Genomic DNA, 25,000 nt, shown 5'->3' with positions numbered 1-25,000 from the left:
AAAGAGAGAACAATATCCATTTCAAAACATTTCTAACGGATTCCTTGGTTCGGACCGACGAAGTAATGGCACTCGATTATTATCAACCCGACTGCAATCTTTTTCTGTCGGTAAGGATTGCACCAGAGCACCTTCTACTTCTAATAGGCCATGAACTATAGATAGAGAAGAATCATTCTGAGCGAGTCCATAAGAAGCGACCCACTTTTTCATCGGTTCCGGGGGAAGACCAAAGATCTTGCGCGACCGGTCCGCAGAAAAACTCAAAAGAGAAAGAAGTCTCGTTAATCTCTTCATGCTCGTTCCAAGTTCGAAGTACCGTTTGGCCAAAGAAAAAGCCGCTTCCTGACACGATTGCCTCTTTATATAGATAGATATAGGATCTATGGGGTTATTACTTAGAAGTCTATTTTGTACAAGATCCCCTCCTATCTGATAGAAAAGGGTCCCATGATTCCCGAGCCGGTCTTATCTTGGCTCGCAAACCCCAAGTTTGTCTATGAAGAGCTAATCTAATTGTATTAGTTTCTATAATGGATTTCTTATGTGGAATACTAATGGATAGGGCCTCGTTGCTAAGTGCTACAAGATCTAGTGCACTGGAACTCGTGGTTATGGACCCGAATCCTTTAGTATGGAACATTGTCTTTTCCAAGTAAAAACCCCTAGTATATGAAAGAATGAAAAGGTGCTTTCGTTCTTGTGGAATAAGAAGCCCTCGTACCTTAATGAAAGGAAAATAGGAATTTTTCGTTAGGTATTTGACCAAATAGGATTGTCCAGTTCCTATAGAACCTATCACTAAAATACCCGATAGGGCTAAGCGGAACGAAAAGGGTTTTCCATGAGATGGTAAATGAAAACGATTAGCCCCACACGAGGTTTGGGAATAAGTGATTGTCTGATAATGAGCAAGGAATATACGTCTTTCTGCTAAAGAGAATCTATTAAACTCATAATTCATTAGATCCTTGTTAGCAATGTCAACTAGGTATCATAAGTAAATGGATCTCGGTTGTTCAATCCTTTGATAACCAAGGTCATTCTTTGCTAAAGAGAAATGATCACTATGGGTCAGACTCAATAGAATTGGATCCATTCCAAATAGCGAGAATTAGGATTCTTGATCCCTCTCAGTCTCTCTTTCAATTCGAGGATCCGGAGAGGTGTTTTTCATAGTCCATCTCCGAATATTTGCCATCTCCGAATATTTTCGATTTCATTTTTCTATGATATGTCTTTCTATATGAAAATTGGTTATTTACGATGTACGATGATCCCTGTTAAGCATCCATGGCTGAATGGTTAAAGCGCCCAACTCATAATTGGTAAATTTGCGGGTTCAATTCCTGCTGGATGCACGCGAACGGGAACGGTCTATTGGAATTGGCTCTCTATCCATGGAATCTCATCCATCATCCATACATAACGAATTGGTATGGTATATTCATACCATAACATAAGAACAATAAGAACTCGAATTCTTATCGATACTGGAACTCAGAGCATAGGGGGGAAAGTCGATTTATGGATGGAATCAAATACGCAGTATTTACAGAAAAGAGTCTTCGTTTATTGGGAAAGAATCAATATACTTTTAATGTCGAATCGGGATTCACTAAGACAGAAATAAAGCATTGGGTCGAACTCTTCTTGGTGTTAAGGGTAGTAGCTGTGAATAGCCATCGACTACCCGGAAAGGGTAGAAGAATGGGACCTATTCTGGGACATACAATGCATTACAGACGTATGATCATTACCCTTCAACCGGGTTATTCTATTCCACTTCTAGATAGAGAAACGAACTAAAGGAGAATACTTAATAATACGGCGAAACATTTATACAAAACACCTATCCCGAGCACACGCAAGGGAACCGTAGACAGGCAAGTGAAATCCAATCCACGAAATAAATTGATCCATGGACGGCACCGTTGTGGTAAAGGTCGTAATGCCAGAGGAATCATTACCAGCAAGGCATAGAGGGGGAGGTCATAAGCGCCTATACCGTAAAATCGATTTTCGACGGAATCAAAAAGACATATCTGGTAGAATCATAACCATAGAATACGACCCTAATCGAAATGCATACATTTGGTCTCATACACTATGGGGATGGTGAGAAGAGATTATATTTTACATCCCAGAGGGGCTATAATTGGAGATACTATTGTTTCTGGTACAAAAGTTCCTATATCAATGGGAAATGCCCTACCTTTGAGTGCGGTTTGAACTATTGATTTACGTAATTGGAAGTAACCAATTAGGTTTACGACGAAACCTAGAAATCGATCACTGATCCAATTTGACTACCTCTACGGGATAGACCTCAACAGAAAACTGTTGAGTAACGGCAGCAAGTGATTGAGTTCAGTAGTTCCTCATAGAAAATTATTGACTCTAGAGATATGGTAATATGGAGAAAGACAAAATTGTTTGAAGCACGCACAGAACCGGAAGCGCCCCTTGTTTCAAAGAGAGGAGGACGGGTTATTCACATTTAATTTGATGGTCAGAGGCGAATTGAAAGTTAAGCAGTGGGTAATTAAGACCCCCGGGTGAAAAATAGGGATGTCTCCTACGTTACCCATAATATGTGGAAGTATCGACGTAATTTCATAGAGTCATTCGATCTGAATGCTACATGAAGAACATAAGCCAGATGACGGAACGCGGAGACCTAGGATGTAGAAGATCATAACATGAGCGATTCGGCGGATTTGGATTCCTTTTCTATATATCCACTCATGTGGTACTTCATCATACGATTCATATAAGATCCATCTGTCTAGAGATCGTCATATACATCTAGAAAGCCGTATGCTTTGGAAGAAGCTTGTACAGTTTGGGAAGGGGGTTTTTTGAGAAAAAAGAAGAATCTACTTCAACCGATATGCCCTTAGGCACGGCCATACATAACATAGAAATCACACGTGGAAGGGGTGGGCAATTAGCTAGAGCAGCAGGTGCTGTAGCGAAACTGATTGCAAAAGAGGGTAAATTGGCCACTTTAAGATTACCATCTGGGGAGGTCCGTTTGGTATCCCAAAACTGCTTAGCAACAGTCGGACAAGTGGGTAATGTTGGGGTGAACCAAAAAAGTTTGGGTAGAGCCGGATCTAAGTGTTGGCTAGGTAAACGCCCCGTAGTAAGAGGGGTAGTTATGAACCCTGTGGACCACCCCCATGGGGGTGGTGAAGGGAAAGCCCCCATTGGTAGAAAAAAAACCCACAACCCCTTGGGGTTATCCTGCGCTTGGAAGAAGAACTAGGAAAAGGAAAAAATATAGTGATAGTTTTATTCTTCGTCGCCGTAAGTAAATACGTAACTAGGAATATGGAAAATTGCATTTTTGGAATTTGCAATAATGCGATGGGCGAACGACGGGAATTGAACCCGCGCATGGTGGATTCACAATCCACTGCCTTGATCCACTTGGCTACATCCGCCCCTTATCCAGCTAAAGGATTTTCTCTTTTTTCCATTCATTATTATTCTATTTATTCTGACCTCCATACCTCGATCGAGATAGTGGACATAGGATGCCACTCTTTAAAATGAAAAAAAGGAGTAATCAGCTGTGACACGAAAAAAAACGAATCCTTTTGTAGCTCGTCTTTATTGGCAAAAATCGAAAAGGTCAATATGAAGGAGGAGAAAGAAATAATAGTAACGTGGTCCCGGGCATCTAGCATTCTACCCGCAATGGTTGGCCATACAATCGCGATTCATAATGGAAAAGAACATATACCTATTTACATAACAAATCCTATGGTAGGTCGCAAATTGGGGGAATTCGTGCCTACTCGGCATTTCACGAGTTATGAAAGTACAAGAAAGGATACTAAATCTCGTCGTTAATTGAATTCAGAATAGAAAGATTCAGAATAAACAAAATTTATAGGATTCAAATAATCAAATAAAGTAAAGGTAGGCGGGTAATAACCTTATTTATGACAAGTTTCAAATTGGTAAAGTATACCCCTAGGATAAAGAAGAAGAAGGGGCTGAGAAAACTCGCAAGAAAAGTTCCAACCGATCGTCTACTTAAATTCGAACGGGTTTTTCAAAGCACAAAAACGCATACATATGTCTGTTTTCAAAGCACAAAGAGTTCTAGATGAGATTCGCTGGCGTTACTACGAGGAAACCGTTATGATACTGAATCTCATGCCTTATCGAGCATCGTATCCCATCTTAAAGTTGGTTTATTCGGCAGCAGCAAATGCTACTCATTATAGGGATTTCGACAAAACGAATTTATTCATCACTAAAGCCGAAGTCAGTAGGAGTACCTATTATGAAAAAATTCAGACCTCGAGCTCGAGGACGTAGTTATTCTATAAAAAAACGATGTGTAATATAACAATTGTACTAAATATAGTAAAGAAATCAAAATAATCTTTAGATCAATCTAAGATTTCGATTCCCAGTAAAAAAAAAAAGAAATATAATAGAAAAATATGGGACAAAAAATAAATCCACTCGGTTTCAGACTTGGTACAACCCAAAAATCACCATTCCTTTTGGTTCGCACAACCAAAAAATTATTCTGAAGGTCTACAGGAAGATAAAAAAATACGGAATTGTATCAAGAAACTATATACAAAAGAATAGGAAAAAAGGCTCGAATAGAAAAATGGAATCAGACTCAAGTTCTGAAGTAATTACACATATAGAAATTCAAAAAGAAATCGATACAATCCACGTCATAATCCATATTGGATTCCCCAACTTATTAAAGAAAAAGGGAGCAATCGAAGAATTAGAGAAAGATCTCCAAAAGGAAGTTAATTCTGTAAACCAGAGACTTAATATTGCTATCGAAAAGGTTAAAGAACCTTATAGACAACCTAATATTCTTGCGGAATATATAGCTTTCCAATTAAAAAATAGAGTTTCATTCCGAAAAGCAATGAAAAAAAGCTATTGAATTAACTAAAAAAAGCGGATATAAAGGGAATAAAAATCCAAATTGCGGGGTCGTCTAGCAGGAAAAGAAAATTGCACGTGCCGAATGCATCAAAAAGGGTAGACTACCCCTCCAAACAATTCGCGCTAAAATTGATTATTGCTGCTATCCAATTCGAACTATCTATGGAGTATTAGGTGTCAAAATTTGGATATTCGTAGAAGAAGAATAACTAACCATGTCTTCCCATTCCGCCCAGTGATAGAATAAAAAAAGACAAGAACCTTGTTTTTCCAAAAATCCCTAAAAAAAAGAAGAAAGTATCCCTCTTTCTATAAGATTTAATGAAAATTAAGAAATCTTTTAATATAATTGCTATGCTTAGTGTGTGACTCGTTAGTTTTTTCTTTAGGGTCAAAAATGGAAAAAACTTAGTAATGATAGAAAATTAACTAATAACCAACCTATTGCTTCGTATTGTCGAGATCCTAACTAGAAACAGTCACTATGTGAATAAATACATCTATCAAAAATGAGTAGATCTATCATATAGTTGTAGCAACTGCATTTTTTTCTCTACAAAAGAAACCTGATTCTAGGCTGTGAAGCAAAACTAAAGGGATGTGGATAAAAGGAGGGATGATAGATAGAAGGAAGAAGAATAAGAAAGATATAGGATTCCCATATGTATGGTCTATGAATTACATCATAAAAAAAAGGCAATGTGATAAAGCATCAATATAATCAAAATTCTCAAAAAAAAGAGAGAATTCGAAATCGTAACTTGACTTTTGAAACAACAAATAAAAATATAAAGCAATAAATAAAGAGCAGCCGGGTTAATAAAAACTGAGAAAATTGACTCGGAAAAAAAAAATTGGAAGCTCCATTGCAGGATTCAAACCTAACCATTAAAGGAGAAGCTGTGGGAACGACAAAACCTATGACTACATAGGATTTATTGAAAAGAATCCTAACACTTCATTGGGTGGGATGGCGGAACAAACCAAAAAATTGCTTTATTTGATAAGGTTCTAAATTAACAAATAAGACAGGAAAGAGTAAATATTCGCCCGCGAAATCCTTATTGGATTAGAATACTTTACCACGATTCAATAAGAATAAAAAAAAAGGAGATTCCAAAAAAGGAAGGATTACATTTTATATAAATATTGAATTTGGATATATTCTAGATCTTCTTTCTTGACTATATATTTATTTTTCTTTTTTAAGTTTAAGAAAGTCAAAATCAAAAAAACCTAACTTTTTCTAGTATATATTGATGTGTATCTATCTATAATATTTTTGAATATTATGGAATTAGAGAAATGACATTCGCACGCTTTCTCATTTCATTCGCGAGGAGCTGGATGAGAAGAAACTCTCATGTCCAGTTTTGTAGTAGAGATGGAACTAAGAAAGAACCATCGACTATAACCCAAAAGAACTAGATTTCGTAAACAACATAGAGGAAGAATGAAGGGAAAATCCTGCCGAGGCAATCATATTTGTTTTGGTAGATATGCTCTTCAAGTACTTGAACCCGCTTGGATCACCGCGAGACAGATAGAAGCAGGACGAAGAGCAATGACACGATATGCACGTCGTGGTGGAAAAATATGGGTGCGTATATTTCCCGACAAACCGGTTACAATAAGACCCACAGAAACACGTATGGCTCGGGAAAGGGATCCCCCGAATATTGGGTAGCCGTTGTTAAACCAGGTCGAATACTTTATGAAATGAGCGGAGTATCCGAAACTGTAGCTAGAGCAGCTATCTCTATAGCTGCCAGTAAAATGCCCATACGAAGTCAATTTCTTCGATTAGAGATATAGAACCCCAAAAAGGAATATTGAAGATAAAAAACACCCTGGTTTTTCTTTCTGGAAAGACAATATTTCTTTCATCCTTTTGCATTGAAATAACAAATGGAAATCCAAATAATATGATTCAACCTCAGACCCTTTTAAATGTAGCAGATAACAGTGGAGCTCGAAAATTGATGTGTATTCGAGTCATAGGAGCCCGCTGGTAATCAGCGATATGCTCGTATTGGTGATGTTATTATTGCTGTAATCAAAGACGCAGTGCCCCAAATGCCTCTAGAAAGATCCGAAGTAATTCGAGCTGTAATTGTACGTACACGTAAAGAATTCAAAGGCGACGACGGTATAATAATACGCTATGATGACAATGCAGCAGTTATCATTGATCAAAAAGGAAATCCAAAAGGAACTCGAGTTTTTGGCGCGGTTGCCGAAGAATTAAGAGAATTGAATTTGACTAAAATAGTTTCATTAGCTCCTGAAGTATTATAAATACTAGTAGACGAGATATAGATCAAAGAAAAAATTAGTAGATTTTGTCTCACGTATATGCTTAAAAATCCTAAATTTAAAGAAAAGGGAAAACATGTTGATTATAGAAAAATTAGGAGGAACCTAGAATTAGAGTCTTATGGGCAAGGACACTATTGCTGATTTACTAACCTCTATAAGAAACGCAGACATGAATAAAAAAGGAACTGTTCGAGTAGTATCCACAAATATTACCGAAAACATTGTTAAAATACTTCTACGAGAGGGTTTTATTGAAAGTGTTCGGAAACATCAGGAAAGTAACAGATATTTCTTGGTTTCAACTTTGGCGACATCAAAGGAGAAAGACTAGAAAGGGAATATATAGAACTAGAACCTTTTTAAAGCGTATCAGCCGACCTGGCTTACGAATTTATGCCAACTATCAAGGAATTCCTAAGGTTTGGGCGGAATGGGAATTGCTATTCTTTCTACTTCTCGAGGTATAATGACAGATCGAGAAGCTCGACTAAACAGAATTGGGGGAGAAGTTTTATGTTATATATGGTAATGGCCCCACCTATAGTACCCAAATTCTATCTCGAACTTCCTATTTTGAAAATAAAAATAGAAAAATAGGAGAAAAATATATGACAGAAAAAAAAAATAGTAGAGAAAAAAAAAACCCGAGAGAAGCAAAAGTCACTTTCGAAGGTTTAGTTACGGAAGCCCTACCCAACGGAATGTTCCGCGTTCGCCTAGAGAATGACACGATCATCCTGGGCTATATTTCAGGAAAGATCCGGTCTAGTTCTATACGAATACTGATGGGGGATAGGGTCAAAATTGAAATAAGTCGTTATGATTCCAGCAAAGGTCGTATAATTTATAGACTTCCCCATAAGGGATTCGAAGCGTACCGAAGACTCGAAGGATACTGAAGATTTGAAGGATACCAAAGATTCAAAGGATTAGGTTTTTCTGGGGTAATAACTTCCAAGTTTCAAAATTTAAGTGAAGAGACTTATTTTTTCCAAAAGAATAGATTCATAGTTTAAGAAAGGAATACCCATATATGAAAATAAGAGCTTCCGTTCGTAAAATTTGTACAAAATGTCGACTGATTCGCAGGCGTGGGCGAATTAGAGTCATTTGTTCCAATCCGAAGCATAAACAAAGACAGGGGTAATCTTTCGAAAAAGAAGCTTTTCTTTCTAATAGCTTTTCTTTCTAATTAAAGTAAAAAGTACCCACGGAAATGCCCAAATTGCAAATAAAAAAATGAAAGTAAAGGATATATTTAACCTGAAACGGATATCTTTGTATCTTTTTTCTTTTTGTTATTTCTAACTCATATTTATGAGATAATAAAATATGACAAAAGCTATACCAAAAATAGGTTCACGTAAGAAAGTGCGTATTTGGTTTGCGTAGGAGATGCCCGTTTTAGTTTACGGAAGAGTGCACGTAGAATAACAAAAGGTGATTATTCATGTTCAAGCTAGTTTCAACAATACCATTATAACCGTTACAGACCCACAAGGTCGGGTCGTTTCTGTCCTCCGCAGGGTACTTGTGGATTCAAAAGCTCAAAGAAAAGGCATCACCCTATGCTGGTCAAAGAACAGCAGGTAGATGCTATTCGTACAGTGGGTTTGCAACGAGCAGAAGTTATGGTAAAGGTGCTGGGTAGCGGAAGAGATGACCGCAATTAGAGCCATTGCTAAAGTGGTGTATACGGTTAAAGTTGTATACGCGATGTACACCTATTGCCGGCCGATAAATGGATGTCGACCTCCTAAAAAAGACGTCTGTAAAAAAAATGAAACCGCTTTCAAGAGAAATAAAACGATTCAATGATCAAATAATACTAGTCTGTTATGGTTCGAGAAGAGATAACAGATCCACTCAAACACTAGAGTGGAAGTGTGTTGAATCAAGAGTAGATAGTAAACGTCTTTATTATGGTCTTTCATTCTGTCTCCGCTTAGAAAAGGTCAAGCGGATACTGTCGGTATTGCCTTGCGAAGAGCTTTACTTGGAGAAATAGAAGGAACATGTATCACAGACACGCGCCAAATTTGGGAACGTGCCACATGAATATTCCACAATAGTAGGTATTGAAGATCCATACAAGAAATTTTACTAAATTTGAAAGAAATTGTATTGAGAAGTAATCTCTATGGAGTTAGAGACGCATCAATTTGCGTCAAAGGTCCTAGATACATAACCGCTCAAGATATAATCTGACCGCCTTCCGTAGAAATCGTTGATACGACACAACCTATAGCTAACTTGAGAGAACCCGTTGATTTCTGTATTGAGTTACAAGATCAAGAGAGATCGCGCATATCATACGGAACTCAGAAAGAACTCTCAGATGGAAGTTATCCTATAGATGCTGTATTCATGCCCTGTTCGAAATGTGAATATAGTATTTTTTCTGTGGGAATGGAAATGAAAAACACGAGATACTTTTTTAGAAATATGGACGAATGGAAGTTTAACTCCTAAAGAAGCGCTTTATGAAGCTTCTCGTAATTTGATTGATTTATTTCTTCCTTTTCTACACACAGAGGAAGAGGGCACTAGTTTCGAAGAAAATAAAAACAGGTTAACTCCACCCCTTTTAACCTTTCAAAAAAGATTCACTAATCTAAAGAAAAACAAAAAAGGAATTCCATTGAATTGTATTTTTATTGATCAATTAGAATTGCCTTCTAGAACGTATAATTGTCTCAAAAGGGCCAATATACATACACTATTGGACCTTTTGAGTAAGACTGAAGAAGATCTTATGCAAATTAATAGTTTTCGTATGGAAGATGGAAAACTGATATGGGACACTCTAGAGAAGCATCTCCCAATTGATTTACCTAAGAACAAGTTCTCGCTTTAAATCATTGCAATTTTTTCCTCTTCTTCTTTTTTGAGTTAGAATAAAAAGAAAAAAGAAAGCAATTTGGCATCTTTGGCATAATCTATATTTTCGCGAAATGGATCATAATAAAATAGATTTTAGGTATCTAGGGAAGATTCACTTGGAAGTAACTATTTCCTAGATACCCATGCAGGGGACTTCGCGGTGGAATGAATCAACTCGAAAAATCCCTAAACTAAAAAAGACCTAAAGTTAAGGATTTATCAATGGGTAATGTTGCTCCAATACCTAACCAAAGAGCTACTGCAGTACCGATTAAAAAAACGGTCGTAGCTACTGGGCGACGAAATGGATTTTGGAATTTATTGACATTCTCTAGAAAGGGTACTGTCAATAAGCCCGTTGGCACAGAAACCATTAAGAGAACGCCCAATAACTTATTGGGTACTGTACGGAGTATTTGAAATACGGGAAAGAAGTACCACTCGGGTAATATTTCCAAAGGAGTTGCAAACGGATCCGCCGGTTCACCAATCATTGACGGCTCTAGAACCGCTAAACCTACATTACACGCAATAGTACCTAGAATTACTACTGGAAAAATGTATAAAAGATCGTTGGGCCACGCGGGTTCCCCATAATAATTATGTCCCATCCCTTTAGCTAATTTTGCTCTTAATACAGGATCATTTAAGTCAGGTTTCTTTGTTATTGGGATAGGTGAATTCTTTAGGATCCATCCCCCAAAGGAACCGGACATGAGAATTTTTCATCATCCGGCTCGAGCAAGAATGAAAGAAATAAGACCGTGGAGGATCCACAATAGAATAGGGGTATATAATGACTCAATGACTCAAGGTAAGAAAAACTTTATCAAATTATCTTTTCCGAAGTTGCGCCTATAACTACTCATTGAAAAGAATCCTATTCTTATGCTTAAATGCTCAATATCCAAGTGGGCTTACAAATTTGATCATGATCAATTGCTTTGTGGATTGTCTCTTGATTAGTTGTTGTTTATCCCCTCGATATCGCAAGTTTCTTATGTCCAAACAAAGTATTTACTTGTTACTAATAAAAAATCAAAAAGTTTAGCCTGCGTTCTTCCTTAGATCCCTTCTTTTACTCCGATAGTATTGCGGATCAAAATCGATGCAAAGAAAATGAATGCATTTCCATACTATAATAAAAAGTAAGTGTAATAAAAATTGAATTGGATCATATCACATGACTTATTCCATTTATACTCTATAGGATCTTACGGAGCCTGTTCATGGATGACATGGTTGGTGGGGTATGATCATAGAAAATATTCTCCTCGAGTGAACCAGCCTATCCTTCCTAGATAGGGGACTTACGTGTTGATTGGATGCGGAGACACCTTTGGTCGTGAATTCTAATGTGGCAGATCCAATTCTCTATCTGCATGGCCAAATTAATAATTCAAGTCACACACTCCCATAATCCGCCTTATTTTCTTTCGTAAAATTCACTTCAACTATTTGTATAAAAATACTTCGAAGTTGAAGAGAAGTATCCAAATGACATGTCTTATTTTACAATAACCCATGTTTGTAGCAATGAAATACCACAACCTACCCGATATGATATATGAGAATTAGAATTCTCTATGCTATGCCTTCCCTATAACGGACCCGAAATACCTTGCTTACGTATCATTGGAAAGTGCATTAACATAAATACGGCAGTAAGCAGAGGTAGTACAAAGGTATGTAAACTATAAAAACGAGTCAAAGTGGATTGGCCCACACTAGCACTTCCACGTAATAATTCCACTAAAGGGGACCCTATTACCGGAATAGCTTCGGGTACACCTGTAACAATTTTGACTGCCCAATAACCAATTTGATCCCAAGGCAAAGAATAACCAGTTACACCAAATGATGCAGTCAATACAGCCAAAACCACGCCTGTGACCCAAGTTAATTCACGGGGTTTTTTAAATCCACCTGTGAGATACACACGAAATACGTGCAGGATCATCATTAGAACCATCATACTTGCTGACCATCGATGAACCGATCGGATTAACCAACCAAAGTTGGCCTCCGTCATTATATATTGAACGGAGGAAAAAGCCTCTGTAACGGTCGGTCGGTAGTAAAAAGTCATAGCAAAACCGGTAGCGACTTGTACTAGAAAACAAGTAAGTGTAATTCCCCCTAAACAATAAAATATGTTGACATGAGGAGGAACATATTTACTAGTTATATCATCTGCAATTGCCTGAATCTCAAGACGTTCTTCAAACCAATCATATACTTTATTGAGATAGGTAACTAGCCCGACTCCCCCTCCGAGAACCGTATATGAAAATTTCATCTCGTACGGCTCAAGCAGAAATACACAAATTTTCAACGGATATTAGAAAAAAAGGGTTCAAAACTCCATCAGCCACGGTATTGGATCGATTTGCCTTGAAGATATGAAATAAGAAAAATCCAGAATTTCTTCTTTGTGATAATAATGCCAAAAAATCTCAAGTTGGCTCATCTGTCTTTCTTTCCCTTATGTTGATCATTAGAGGCCTCTTGACTTTTCTCTTCCCTATTTTTTATTGATTTTATTTTTTGACTAGTCAAAAAATAAAATCAAAATTTCTAGTGGTTTTCTGATAGAAATTATCTTGTTGCGATCCTATGAATCAGTTCAATTAAAACCTTAGATTCATACTAGAGCCACGATGATTCAGTCTCAAGATAAACAAAAGGCAAGGGTTCTTCGAATAAGAACCGCTTGATGATCATTTATTGAAAGAGAAAAGAGTTCTCTTTTGGGCAAACAAAATTGGAAGGAAGAAAATTTCTTTTTTTATTAAGAACTACTTCATTTTTTTTTTAAGTCTGGTTGCGAGGTCTAAATAGTGAGTATGAATCATAGTTCCTTTTTTTTTTGATCCACTCTATGTATTTCGTGTTCCAGATACTAGAATAAATAATATCTGACGAATTAGAATCATCTTGATAGAGATAACAGGCCCCTTCTATGTATTATCAATAGGATCAATTCTAACAAGTCACACACTCATATTCCAGAGATACCAAAACAAAAATCCACGGTCGAACTACCAGAATTCTAGAAATGTGGAGCTTAAAGTAGAAAGGCTTTTTTTGGATGGAAAAACTATAAGTCATAGTTTTAGTTAGTAGAAACCTAATTCGTTAAAATTCCGTCCAGTAAAACAGTAAGAATTATAAATTTCTAAAATTATAGATAGGAATATCGCGAATAAAGCCATTGCGACCCCCATAAAAGGAGTAGTCCCCCAACCCGGAGCAACTTTCCCATATTCCGAATTCAAGGGTTTCAATAAACTACCTGCGCCAGTCCGTTTTGGCTTAGGTCTAGAACTATCTTCAACGGTTTGTGTAGCCATAAATTCTATTTAATCATTGGTGTTGACTTTGTATACTATTCCGTTGTAGTTGTAAATACACGATCTTTTCATAGATCCATTGTAATCTTGAAATTCTATAAAAATGGAAACAGCAACTTTAGTCGCCATCTCCATATCTGGTTTACTTGTAAGCTTTACTGGGTATGCCTTATATACCGCGTTTGGGCAACCCTCTCAACAATTAAGAGATCCATTCGAAGAACATGGGGACTAATTGAAGTAAGAAGTCTCCCCTCCGGGGGACTTCTTACTTCAATTAAATTATTTCATTTCTTAGTCGGAACCTTAGGTGGTTCTCGGAAGAAGATAGCGAAAAAAATTATCCCTAAAGTCGAAACTAAAAGGAACGTATAAACCAATGCTTCCATAGATTCGATCCTGGTTTATTTACAATTATAACTTCCACACCTATTCACTTATCATTTGGGATCATTTCCCATATAAAAAAAGAAAAAGAGTCAAAGAAAGGACAGGAGATGTTCCTCATGTCAAATCAAACAAAAAATGGAGGTGAAAGATACCATAGCAATGTGGTATCAGGCTGCCTGTCTCCTTGTAGTTGGATCTCCAACTTTTTGGAATGTTCCAAATTCCACTTGAGCATCCAAGTCTGGATCAATACCAGCAAAAACATCTCGGAACAAGGTTCGAGCGCCATGCCAAATGTGTCCGAAAAAGAAGAGCAAAGCAAAGGTAGCATGACCAAAAGTGAACCAACCCCTTGGACTGCTGCGAAAAACACCATCTGATTTCAAAGTAGCTCGATCTAATTCAAAAATTTCCCCTAATTGAGCACGCCGCGCATATTTTTTTACAGTAGCAGGATCAGAATAACTTACTCCATTAAGTTCGCCACCATAGAACTCCACCGTTACGCCTACTTGTTCAACACTATATTTGGATTCTGCTCTTCTAAAAGGAACGTCCGCTCTCACAATTCCCTCTTCATCTACCAAAACGACCGGAAATGTTTCAAAAAAAGTAGGCATACGACGTACAAAAAGCTCGCGTCCTTCTTTATCTCTAAAGACGGGATGTCCTAACCATCCAACAGCTATGCCATCCCCATTGTCCATTGAGCCTGCTCTGAATAATCCCCCCTTTGCCGGATTATTACCAATATAATCATAAAAGGCTAATTTTTCGGGAATTTTAGACCAAGCTTCTGATAAACTAAGATTTTCGGCTAACCCATCGCTAACTCTTCGATATATTTCTTGCTGAAAGTATCCCTGATCCCACTGATAACGAGTAGGCCCAAATAATTCGATTGGGGTAGTTGCTGATCCATACCACATAGTTCCGGCAACTACGAAAGCAGCAAAAAAAACAGCAGCGATACTACTGGAAAGTACAGTTTCAATATTGCCCATACGTAACCCTTTGTATAGACGTTGAGGCGGACGGACACTTAGATGGAATAGGCCCGCTAATATGCCCAAAGTACCCGCAGCAATATGATGCGAAGCTATTCCTCCCGGAACGAAAGGATCAAAACCTTCTGCACCCCACGCAGGATTTACAGCTTGTACTTTTCCAGTGAGTCCGTAAGGATCGGACACCCATATCCCAGGGCCATATAAACCCGTTACATGAAATGCACCAAAGCCAAAACAAGCCACCCCTGCAAGAAATAAATGAATTCCAAAGATCTTGGGCAAATCCAAAGAAGGTTTTCCCGTCCGCTCATCACAGAATATTTCTAGGTCCCAATATACCCAATGCCAGATAGCTGCCAAGAAACACAAGCCAGAAAACACAATATGCGCACCTGCCACACCTTCATAACTCCAAATACCCGGATTCGTTACAGTTCCTCCTGAAATACTCCAACCACCCCACGAATTCGTTATTCCTAAACGAGTCATGAAGGGGATGACGAACATACCTTGTCTCCACATTGGATCCAGAACAGGATCAGAGGGATCAAAAACCGCTAATTCGTATAAAGCCATCGAACCAGCCCAACCAGAAACTAGAGCTGTGTGCATTATATGCACCGAAAGCAATCGACCCGGATCATTCAATACGACAGTATGAACACGATACCAAGGCAAACCCATGGAAATACCCCTTTAGCAAAGAAAAATAGACACGATGTCGCTTTATTTTATCGCATTGGAAAAGACTATCCATACTTATTCTATGTACCTAACCCTTCTAGGGGATTCTATGTCAGAAAGCGTGAATATTTATTTCATTCCATTAAAAATAACAAGCCAATTCTGTTTGTAAGAAGAAAGAGAAGCAGATCTATTCTATACTCGATAAGTGCCAATATGCAATGGGTAGCTTGGGCTATTTGGAAAAACGAAGAATAGATCCTTCATCCCTCTTTGTTTATCATTCAAATCACGGATTCTTTTTTCTTTATTCAATCTGTTTTACCTTCCTTATATGTAGAATATTTCAATCTATGTATTAATAGAATCTATAGTATTCTTATAGAATAAGAAAAAAAAAATGAAGATAATAAACTGCGGATTCTTTCTTTCTCTTCCATTCTTACGTTTCCATATTAAAGTGTAGTTTTTTTACTTAAATTTAATAATATTAATCTAATATGCCCATTGGTGTTCCAAAAGTACCTTACCGGATTCCCGGAGATGAAGAAGCGACTTGGGTTGACTTATACAATGTTATGTATCGAGAAAGGACACTTTTTTTAGGTCAAGAGATTCGTTGCGAGATCACAAATCATATTACAGGTCTGATGGTATATCTCAGTATAGAAGATGGAAATAGCGATATTTTTTTGTTTATAAACTCCCCTGGCGGGTGGCTAATCTCAGGAATGGCGATTTTTGATACGATGCAAACGGTGACACCTGATATATATACAATATGCCTCGGAATAGCCGCGTCCATGGCCTCCTTCATTCTGCTTGGAGGAGAACCCACCAAGCGTATAGCATTCCCTCACGCTAGGATTATGCTTCACCAACCTGCTAGTGCTTATTATCGGGCAAGGACACCAGAATTTTTACTAGAAGTGGAAGAGTTACACAAAGTTCGCGAAATGATCACAAGGGTTTATGCACTAAGAACAGGCAAGCCTTTTTGGGTTGTATCCGAAGACATGGAAAGGGATGTTTTTATGTCAGCAGACGAAGCCAAAGCTTATGGACTTGTCGATATTGTAGGGGATGAAATGATTGACGAGCACTGCGATACTGATCCAGTGTGGTTTCCAGAAATGTTTAAGGATTGGTAGTGGGTGGATTTCTTGTAAATTTATCTCAAACCTAAATTCGGGTTTTATGCTATAGAAAATAGAAATACTTCATGATGATGAATCATCAGGTTAAGATCGATCTAAACCAATCCATTTTATATATACATACGACATGCCAACGGTTAAACAACTTATTAGAAATGCAAGACAGCCAATACGAAATGCTAGAAAATCGGCCGCGCTTAAGGGATGTCCTCAGCGTCGAGGAACATGTGCTAGGGTGTATGTGCGACTCGTTCAGATCATGAGTTCAAACAAATAATAAAATTTTTGAAGTATCCATGATCGGTACCAATGAATAGGATAGAGAAGCTCTATCCTAGATTTCTATGGTATATGGAATTTATGGTTTCCTTTGGTGCAAATCCAATCATCTAGATTGGAAGAAGCAATTCCCCCATTGGTAACAAATGGTTATCCATTAAGCGGAGGAAATAGTAATAAAAAGAAAAAGGCTTATGCTCCTTTATCTTAAAAGAACGGACTAAAGGGTCAGCTACTTAGCCAACTTTCATAATTAAATACCGTCACTGTATGAATAACTCTTATTGTGAAAAGAGTTATTTACTCTATAATGGATAGGTAGAGCCAAAGAATGTGAACTATACAAGTTCACAATACCTTTTGATGAAAGAAAGGGCTCCGGTGTATAGAGAGGGCCTCGCCGTTTAAAAGGGAACCATAAAAACGATGGAACCCACTGTTTTTTTAGTATCGTTAGAATTTGTTATTTCTATGCGAAATAACTAAATAGAATAAAAAATCGTGGTTGGGAAGGTTATAGTAGCAAAAGCCATTGGAATTAATATTTTATATATCGGAATAATCCGTTTAGTTATTAATGGGAAAAAAGAGGGTTAAAAGAAGAGAAATCATTAGTTATTCATTAAGGTTAATTTGATTCAATGACCAGAGTTCCGCGAGGATATATAGCTCGGAGACGACGAACAAAAATGCGTTCATTTGCCTCAAACTTTAGGGGGGCTCATTTAAGACTTAATCGAGTGATTACTCAACAAGTAAGAAGAGCTTTTGTTTCTTCTCATCGAGATAGAGGCAGGCAAAAGAGGGATTTTCGTCGTTTGTGGATCACTCGGATAAACGCAGCAACACGGGTATATAACGTATTCAATAGTTATAGTAAATTAATACACAATCTGTCCAAGAAGGAATTGATTCTTAATCGTAAAATGCTTGCACAAGTAGCTGTATCAAATCCAAATAATCTTTACACGATTTCCAATAAAATAAGGATCATCAATTAAAGGATAAAAAAGTAATATACAGGAATAATTAAAACCGAATTCCCGGAGAGGGAACTCCGGGAAGATACAATAAATTAAGATTAAGTGGTAGGAATCGACGAGCATGTTGCAATAAATAAAAAAACTATTTATTTTTTCCCATTTTTCTTTCTTATAACAAACACAAGAATCCAAATTGGATTACTTTACTTTATATATGAGTCTGAGTCTTTCGAATAAAACATCAACAATCGGAACTTAAGTTTCGATTGTTGTTTCTTAAATTCTGGTTGGAGTTTCTTAAGTTTCGATTGGAATTGAACTTTTGTGTTAATTGAGGAATATGTCTATTTTTTCTGTGTCTAGGACCAGTAATTATTGAAATTGCCTGGGCTTGAAATTGCTTCTCATTCTCATAGTTACGAAATGGTAAGAAAGATAAAATACGAGCCTGTTTTATAGCAAGAGTAATTAATCGTTGTTGTTTCAAGGTTAATCTATTTATTCGTCTAGATAATATTTTTCCTTGTTCACTAATAAATCGATTAATTAAACTCATGTTTCTATAATCAATTCGATCCCCCGGGCCTATTCGAGAACGCCTACGAAAAGGTTGTTTGGATTTACGAAAAGGTTGCTTAGATTTACGAAAAGGTTGTTTGAATTTACGAAAAGGTTGCTTAGATTTATGAAAAGTTTGTTTGGATTTACGAAAGGGTTGCTTAGATTTACGAAAAGGTTGTTTAGATATATACATGATTTATTCCTTATTTTAAAATTTGAAAAAAAAAAATGGATTTCTTTCTTTTATTAATTTTTGATCCAGAACCAGAAGAAGTAGTCTTTCTTTGGTCCATATATTATTTGATTAAATCAAAATATACTATATAAATTGATTAAATCAAAATATACTATATAAAAATATAAAAAATCCAAATATATAAAAATAAAAACCCTCTATACATATGAAATAATATCTACCTAAAATCAGATGAGTTGATTTGTATTTAGTATTCTATCTATGTTCTATATATTTAATAAGAAGTTCTTACTCTTTCTGTTCTTTGGAAAAATCGAACACACGATGCTCCTATTTCTTTATTTCATTATGAGTGGTATGCTTGCGACAATAACGACAAAATTTTCTTAATTCTAATTGTCCGGGCGTATTGTGGCGATTCTTTTGAGTACTATATCTAGAAATCCCCGTCGATTCCTTATTGGTACCCTTTCGAACACAACTAATACATTCCAAAATAACTCGGATTCTAACATCTTTGCCCTTGGCCATGAACCTCCTTTCCTTTTTGGATCGACTTAACTTAATTCTTATACCTATTCTTTTATTCTTCTATTTTGGATCCAAAGAAAAGAAGAAGAATAAAATCCATAGAAGTTCCTAACTAAAAATGTGATTTCTAAAGATTTTGTTGTAATTCTTCGAATTATCGAACAAATCCAATCCAATAGAATACAAAATTTTTGAAATTCGTAAATTAAGTAATAAAACATAGAGAAATAATTAAAGAATACAATCCTTATCCATCTTTTCTTTCTTTTTGCTTCATATACTAAAAAAGAATTCAAAAAGGGGAAATTTTCGTCATGTCACGAAGAATTCTATCTCTCGCATAGGAATAACTAGAATTAAAAAAAAGGGAATGACAAAGCATCTGGGAATAAACGATTGATTTCTATCAATAAACCTGCTAAAGCCCCAAACCATAGAGTACTTAGCACGGGTGCTACAGAGAGATATGTTTTTATATCCCGCATTGAAAATCCTCCTTCCGTATTGGAATACATATATGATCAGATACTCTTGCCCAAGATCCTTTGTATTTCTTTTGTTTAGGCGAAATTCCTAACTAAAAAAACAAAATAAATATTATATATATATAGAATGAACCGTATAGACGAGATTTTCCTATCCCTAAAAAAGATGACCCCTTCTTCCTATACATTACTAAGGAATAGTAGTCTTTCTTTTATAGGTGAAATTTGACTGGATTTTAGTTTATACCCCTTCCTTGATTATATGAGACCAAAAACAAGAAATGACAAGAAAGTTCTATATGGATAAAGAAATAGAAGAAAATTACGATGTGGAAAACAAGAAAGGAATTGTGTACAATGGCATTGTACAACAATTTGGAAAAGGGATGTAGCGCAGCTTGGTAGCGCGTTTGTTTTGGGTACAAAATGTCACAGGTTCAAATCCTGTCATCCCTACCTATTAATTCTCTCTTCGTTATGGGCAGTAGTGGGGAGATCGATTAAAGTGGGTATAACTTGAATTTGTGGATACTATACGGACGTGAGACACGTTAGGAATAGAAAAGGATTTTCTTTTTTTTTTTGTTTTGAAAGCGCTCTTAGTTCAGTTTGGTAGAACGCGGGTCTCCAAAACCCGATGTCGTAGGTTCAAATCCTACAGAGCGTGATTCCATATATCTTATGTCGAAACTAAAATAACTTAAAAAAAAACAAAGTAGAATTGCAACTCCAATTTGACCTCCTCCAGACCAGAGAGGAGGTCAATCAAAAAAGAAATATTACTCAATCAAAGATCCAACTGATCCCCACGCCTGTATTGCAAATACGCAGTCACGAATAATCCCGCTAAAGTAATAGGAATTAGGCCTAAGACGATTCCAAATAGAAAAACTTCAATCATTTCGATTTGTTCGAGGGGATAAAAAAAGAGGTACGATCTATCTCTAAATAATAGTCTAAACTACCCACGAATCTCAATGACCAAGAAAAGAATTGGTAATTAGTGTGGAAAAGAGTCTAGAATACCAAGAATCCAAAAGAAAGATTCTTCTATTCAATTCATTTCAAATAAGACGTATCTTGTTCAAGCTAATAAATAGAGCTGGGGTTATAGTTAAAGCAGCCAGTAGAAAACCGAAATAACTAGTTATAGTAAGCATGAAGGGGTTCAATTCCATTTTTTTTACTACACTACATATGTTGGTAAAGCACTTACCTAAGTTTAAGTTATGGAAAATTCATAATTCATCGGTTATTTTAGATAATACTAAAAAACAAGATAGAGTGAGATACAGAAGTGTAAAAAAAAGAGAAAATCGATTCATCAGACGGAACATGAGTCCCTAATTCCGAATCAAGAGATTTGTTGTGGAATCTGTCAGTTAAGTAAACTAATAATATTAAGAACTAGATCATCTAACCCCATTGAAAAATGAAATTGGATTTTCGGGAGAATTTTGGAATAAAAGATAAATAAAGAATTGAATTTGAAAAAAAAAAAAAAATTCTTTCTATTTCGGATTCGGATTATTTCTTTTTTAATAGGATGGATTTCATCCTCTTTTTGGAGCAAATTTTAACTCATTGTATTCCATATGGAATAAGAGGAGAAGAAAAGCATTCCACGACCCCCGAGGGGCCCCCTCAAAAAGGGAACTATTCCTAAAATTTACTTTTTTTTATTTATTTTTATTCGTTTTTTGAACCCCAACAAAAGTGGATTCAAAGTTACTTCAATTATCCTTTCTTTTAAGTTCTTCTTGTAAAGTTCCATGCTTGCTGTTTGGTCAAGAAAATTAGACCTAATCCAACAAACAAGACAAGGATTGATTACGAATCTTGATTCTTCAAAGAATGTATTCCGTTTCTTTCATAACGGATTATCCGCTATTCGATTTTCTATTTATTAGATATTATTTTATGCTAACCAATTAAATTCCTTTAACTAAAAAGGGATCGATTTTGCATATACTTATCTTTGTATTGCGTCAATATGAGAATATCCTTCCTAAATTCTTTATCTTATTAATCATTAACTTAGATTTTCCCAAGATCTTGGCCGCTATTCCAAATTAAATTATTCTACTATTCCGAAGACAATGAAAATAAGTAGGACCCAAAAAATTGTGGGGTTCTATTGATGCCTTGAATAACATGTAATTTTCCTATAGACAAGGAACAAAAAAGAGAAAAAAGGAATTCTGTTTCGGGACCAAGCAAAACTGGATTGCTGTGCCATAGGAAGGATAGCTATACTAATTCGGTATACTCAAAATACACCTTTGGTACAAAATTGACAATCTCACAAGGATGAAATATCAGTAATTTTCTATTTACTGGTGGATCCCATCTTTTACGGAATCAATTCCTTTTTTGAATAAAAATTTTGGGAGCTCAGCATGTCTGGAAGCACGGGAGAACGTTCTTTTGCTGATATTATTACCAGTATTCGATACTGGGTTATTCATAGCATTACTATACCTTCCCTATTCATTGCGGGTTGGTTATTTGTCAGTACGGGTTTAGCTTATGACGTGTTTGGAAGTCCTCGACCAAACGAGTATTTCACGGAAAGCCGACAAGGAATTCCATTAATAACCGACCGTTTTGATTCTTTAGAACAACTAGATGAATTTAGTAGATCCTTTTAGGAGGCCCCCAATGACCATAGATCGAACCTATCCTATTTTTACAGTGCGATGGCTGGCTGTTCACGGATTAGCTGTACCCACGGTTTTTTTCTTGGGATCAATATCAGCAATGCAGTTCATCCAACGATAAACCAAATTCCAACTATAGAACTATGACACAATCAAACCCGAATGAACAAAATGTTGAATTGAATCGTACCAGTCTATACTGGGGTTTATTACTCATTTTTGTACTTGCTGTTTTATTTTCCAATTACTTCTTCAATTGAGAGAAAGAAAGAGAGTAGTAAGAATTCTCTTATCCCATTTGGAAGGATACCATCTTTATAACTATCCATGACTGTTTTTGTCTCTAGCATGACCACTTGAGAAAATGTGGAGGAAAGTAGGGGAAATGGCCGATACTACTGGAAGAATTCCTCTTTGGCTGATAGGTACTGTAACTGGTATTCTTGTGATTGGTTTAATAGGTGTTTTCTTTTACGGTTCGTATTCTGGATTGGGTTCATCTCTATAGTAATCGGAGGATCCAGATTGTAAACATGAAAAAGTAGGAACTTAGCGGGTCCTTACTCCCCTTTATCTGATTAGAGCGGAAAGGGCCCGCGGAATTCTTATTGTTATAACGCGGTTTTGTTCCATAATCTAGAAATTGGTTACCTATTTCTATTTGTAAAAATAACAAAGAGAAAACCTTTGCTCTGATGGTTGGAATCCCTCCATTTATTCTTTTGTTTGTTAATGATGTTAGTGAGTGAAGCAATCCATCGGTCGATTTAAAGCCCCCGCCTTTCGCCCATAAAATGGATTCACTCTTATGAAGCAACAAGAAAGAGGGGAGAGGATCCAGTATTTTATTCCATGAAGGAAGTATCCTGCAAATCGTTGATTTAGTTTAGAGTAATAAACTAATAAAACCTTAATCAAAACTACTCAACTAGCCTAAAAATCAAAACCACCCTTCCATGGGAGGGTATAGATTTTTTTTTACAAAATTTCTGTAAGTTCAAAGTTGAACTTAATTCAAAAAGTAAAGCAATTCTATTTGCTCACAAGAAATGTGTCCCCCGCCATACCTTCTTTCCCTCTGTTTGTCCACTACCGCGCCCGAACCTAAGCAAAGGAAGTCCAAAAGACAGACCCGAATAAAGAATAAATAGTAATCTTTGACAAAACAAATAAGAAGAAAAATGATTCTTACTTCGATACAAGAAGAATCGACACAAGAAAAAGGCAAAAAAGCCTTTTTCTTGTGCCCAATAGAGGATTAAGAAGACCCACAATTCCTCCTAAAAGGACTTGTTCCTTTTATTGTTCTCGTCTTTGCCTTGGATCCTCTTCTTTTGCATGAGATAGAAATAAGGAATTCCAGAAATCGAGGCTTTTTTCTCACTTGATGGTAAGAAATCCCAGGATCTAGAAATTCATTTCGTACAATTGAACCTTTTCAAACTGTTTCTTTTTGAGAACCAAAAAAACTTGTGCCAAAATAACAGATGCGAAGAAAAACAAAAGGCCTTGGACGCGCAATGGATCCTGAAGCACTATTTCTGCATCCCCCTGACCAAACCCTCCTACATTAGGATTGCTTGTTAATGGTTGATCAAGCTTGATTGATTCCCCCTCTGAAACAAGAAGTTCTGGCCCGGGAGGTATAATATCAATCACTTGGCGTCCATCCGATGCATCCACTATGGATATTTCATATCCCCCCTTTTCTTTACGTAGTATTTTTTTTACTATACCTGTTGACGTAGCATTATAGACCGTATTGTTACTCTTGCTACCGTCAGGATAGATCTGTCCCCTTCCTCGGTTTCCCCCTACATATATGGGATATTTTAAGAAATGAACGTCTTTTTTTGTAGCGGGATCGGGGGAAAGAATGGGAAAGACAATTTCACTATATTTCTTACCGGGAACAGGGCCTATCACAAGAATATTTTTTTTATTGGGACGATAACTCTGAAAAGAGAGATTTCCTATCTTTTCTTTCAACTCAGGAGAAATACGGTCGGGCGGCGCTAATTCGAATCCCTCGGGCAAAATAAGAACAGCACCCACATTCAACCCTCCCTTTTTACCATTAAGCAAGAACTTGTTTCAGCTGCATATCATAAGGAATTCGAAAGAACTGCTTCAAATACAGTATCAGGAAGCACTGCTTGGGGAACTTCAATATCCAAGGCTTATTAGCTAAATGGCAATTGGCACATACAATTCGTCCAGTTGCTTCCCGCGGGTTTCATAACCCTGCTGCGCAAAAAATGGGATATGCGTTTTGAAAAGATGTGCGAGTATTACGTTATATCATGATCGATACAGAAATCGATCGAATCATCTGTTCTTTAACCAAGAAAAAGTTTTTCTATTTTCCATATGTCCAATCGCGGATCCCGGAATTTCTACAATAAATTAGAATAGTAGCTAAGCTAATCTAGTTCCCTACACACGAGTCTGTTGTCATTTACTGCAATAGTGTACTAGAAATGATGAATACCCTTGTAGCACTGGAGAAAGAGAAAGAATTTTGTTAAAAAGGAAAAAGGGCTTGTCTTGATCTATTTCTAAAGGAAGAAAGAA

At 36.6% G+C, this 25,000-nt stretch overlaps 1 protein-coding gene and 2 non-coding genes across 5 annotated transcripts; 2 read left to right on the top strand and 1 right to left on the bottom strand.

Annotated features, from left to right (window-relative positions):
- Positions 1 to 10,422: 10,422 nt before the first annotated feature.
- LOC118475031 (photosystem II CP47 reaction center protein) lies at positions 10,423 to 24,563 on the bottom strand. 3 transcript variants are annotated; one of them, XM_035963818.1, is made up of 3 exons: positions 23,619 to 24,563; positions 23,494 to 23,530; positions 10,423 to 23,292 (listed from the first exon to the last, which is right to left on the bottom strand). In XM_035963818.1, the coding sequence occupies exon 3, from the start codon at positions 15,572 to 15,574 to the stop codon at positions 14,048 to 14,050; it is 1,527 nt and encodes a 508-aa protein (XP_035819711.1). In that variant the 5' UTR covers positions 15,575 to 23,292; positions 23,494 to 23,530; positions 23,619 to 24,563; the 3' UTR covers positions 10,423 to 14,047. The 3 variants fall into 3 exon arrangements, with proteins under 3 accessions (XP_035819711.1, XP_035819709.1, XP_035819710.1); XM_035963816.1 differs by having other exon boundaries at positions 10,423 to 23,530; XM_035963817.1 differs by having other exon boundaries at positions 23,494 to 24,500.
- On the top strand, positions 20,149 to 20,222 carry TRNAP-UGG (transfer RNA proline (anticodon UGG)). Its single transcript has one exon. It is a non-coding gene; the product is annotated as a tRNA-Pro (tRNA).
- On the top strand, positions 20,360 to 20,433 carry TRNAW-CCA (transfer RNA tryptophan (anticodon CCA)). Its single transcript has one exon. It is a non-coding gene; the product is annotated as a tRNA-Trp (tRNA).
- Positions 24,564 to 25,000: the final 437 nt, after the last annotated feature.

Source organism: Zea mays, unplaced genomic scaffold, assembly GCF_902167145.1.
Source record: "Zea mays cultivar B73 unplaced genomic scaffold, Zm-B73-REFERENCE-NAM-5.0 scaffold_392, whole genome shotgun sequence".
NCBI classification, from domain to species: domain Eukaryota; kingdom Viridiplantae; phylum Streptophyta; class Magnoliopsida; order Poales; family Poaceae; genus Zea; species Zea mays.
This window is presented reverse-complemented; position numbering and strand designations above follow the sequence as displayed.